Source organism: Labrus bergylta, chromosome 13 (genome assembly GCF_963930695.1).
Source record: "Labrus bergylta chromosome 13, fLabBer1.1, whole genome shotgun sequence".
Lineage (NCBI taxonomy): Eukaryota > Metazoa > Chordata > Actinopteri > Labriformes > Labridae > Labrus > Labrus bergylta.
Window position 1 is genome coordinate 462,878 of NC_089207.1, and position 2,500 is coordinate 465,377.

The window sequence follows — 2,500 nt, forward strand, 5'->3', positions numbered from 1 at the left end:
AAACCGGTCAGGACATATTCACCTTGCCCAGTGCCTGACACATCATTTCCACCAGATGACTGGAGCCTGCTCGGTCCGTCTTTACTCCGTCCAATGAGTGTTCTTCCACTGTCTCCGCTGCGTCTCCGCTCCGTCAGTCCCCTGCAGCAGGCTTCTGTTTCTGCAGGATGTCGGAGCACGGAGCATCGAGCGGGACAGGAAGTCAGACACGGAAACAACATTAAAACATCCGGTGTATTTTCAGAATAAAAGACTCAGTTCAGAACGACCCCTAAATGCTTATATAGCACTTTTCTAGTCTCCTAACTACTCAAAGTGCTTTTACACTGCAGGTCACACCTACACACTCACACACTGATGGTAGAGATCTCTGTGTAGTATCATCCATCAGAAGTAACTAATCCATTCATACACCACCAACGAAGCACGACTCTACCCACTGATCCATGTGTCTGTGTGTGTTTGTTGTTGTGTTAATAAGGATTTTATACAGTTTTAGAACAGGTACATCGTATTATCTGTCATGAGTGAATCTACCTCGGGAACTCCTTTGTCTCTGACTCCGGCTGTGCGGCGCTCTGAGAACGCAGCCTGTGGGTGTTGATGGACGAGGGAGTACGTAGGGGAGCTGACTCACCATGCATGAAGTTCTGGGTAACACTAAAGCTAACAGAGGTATTTTTGTTGATGATGTTTCCTCGTGTCCTTCCTCTTTTCAGAACACTTACACCAATGCAGACAAACTGTTGGAGGCAGCCGAGCAGCTGGCTCAGACCGGAGAGTGCGACCCAGAGGAAATCTACAAGGCCGCCAGACACCTGGAGGTTCGAATCCAGGACTTTGTCCGCCGAGTGGAACACAGGAAGCTGCTGCTTGACATGTCGGTGTCCTTCCACACGCACACCAAAGAGGTCGGTCATCTGAGAGACAAAACTTACACATCCTGCTGCAAACATTGACACAAAATCTCACATTTGTCTCCAGTTTGACGCACAGTTTTCCCCCCTGCCACTGTTACCCTTAATTCATTAAGTACTCCTACTTTAAGATGTAGCAAGGAAACGTTGAGCTAATTGATTGATTTTACCCCCCACCTTGAAATGCCCACCTGTCTCCTTCATTGCCTCTGTGTGTGTGTCCAGCTGTGGTCGTGGATGGAGGAGCTCCAGAAGCAGCTGTTGGACGAGGTGTGCTGTGATTCGGTGGACTCGGTTCAGAGTCTGATCCAACAGTTTCAGCAGCAGCAGACGGCCACGCTGGAGGCAACGCTCAATGTGATTAAAGAGGGCGAGGAATTAATACAGCAGCTCAGGTAACGACTTAAATTCACATGATTATTTATGAGCAGGTGAGAAATGAAAGCAGAGGCTCGGGTAGGGATATAAATATTCATGATGTTATTAAAGATCAGGTCATTAAATGCATCTCCTCACACAGAGATGCAGCCATGTCGACCAACAAGACGCCACACTGCAGTTCCATCGCTCACATCCAGGGGGTGCTGCAGCAGCTGGACGAGGCGCAGGGCCAGATGGAGGAGCTTTTCCACGAACGTAAAATCAAACTGGACATCTTTCTGCAGCTGCGCATATTCGAGCAGTACACGATAGAGGTAAGAGAGCGGGGGAGGGGGGGGGGGGGGGGAGCTGATGTCAGACAGGTGACAGGTTTAATACCTTCCTGCTTTTAACCCTCATGCATCATTATGGAAACATGTTTACAACCCTCTGAAGTCACTAAGGACAAAAATGTCCACTTACAAAAAACTGCTATAAGAATAGAACAGAGTGATATTTTTTTCTACTTTTTTCTGCTTAAATCTCTTAAACAACTTCAGCCCTGCTCAAAACTACCAAACATTCAATCATTTTTAGGAATTTAACCCTTTAAATGCCAGTTTTTACTTGATGTCACTGTTTTTGTGTTATTTTCCATATAACAAATATTTGGTGGCTGGTTCTATTTTTATAGAGTAAATTAAACTGATGCCTGAGGGTTAAAGTGCAGCTCATTATGGAGTACAGCAAGGCTCTGCGCTAGGTCCTCTGCTGTTCTCCGTCGGGGGAAAGTTTGATCAGGGCGGCCCTCATCAATTCATGACCTTCTCCAGGCTGCAGATAAAGCTCATTGCAAACATGCTAATACCCTCTGTTCCTTTTTTTGCAGGTGACAGCGGAGCTGGACGCCTGGAACGAGGACTTGTCTCGCCAGCTGAGCGACACCAGCCGGTCGGGCAGCAGCAGCGGCAGCGGGGGAGGCGGCTCCTCCACCGGTGGCGCGGAGGACATTGGCCTGGCGGAGCAGAGGCTGAAAAGACACGCAGAGAGGAAGGCAGCGATGAACAACATGACCTACGAAGTGATGCAGCAGGGCCAAGACCTGCACCAGTACATCATGGAGGTCCAGGCTTCAGGTAAAACACACAGAACACAAACTCTGAGCAAAACAAAAGTACAGGATAGCAGGAGATTCAGAGAAATACAGGCGGGTAGAGAAGCTT

At 48.2% G+C, this 2,500-nt stretch overlaps 1 protein-coding gene across 1 annotated transcript in view; it reads left to right on the forward strand.

The window, feature by feature from the left end:
- Positions 1 to 2,500, forward strand: part of kalrna (kalirin RhoGEF kinase a) — a 140,689-nt gene that overhangs the window by 66,133 nt on the left and 72,056 nt on the right. Inside the window, exons 15-18 of the mRNA XM_065962288.1 lie at positions 720 to 911; positions 1,143 to 1,312; positions 1,438 to 1,612; positions 2,167 to 2,413. Of these exons, the coding sequence (XP_065818360.1) occupies positions 720 to 911; positions 1,143 to 1,312; positions 1,438 to 1,612; positions 2,167 to 2,413 (784 nt within the window). The remainder of the gene's footprint in view (positions 1 to 719; positions 912 to 1,142; positions 1,313 to 1,437; positions 1,613 to 2,166; positions 2,414 to 2,500) is intronic.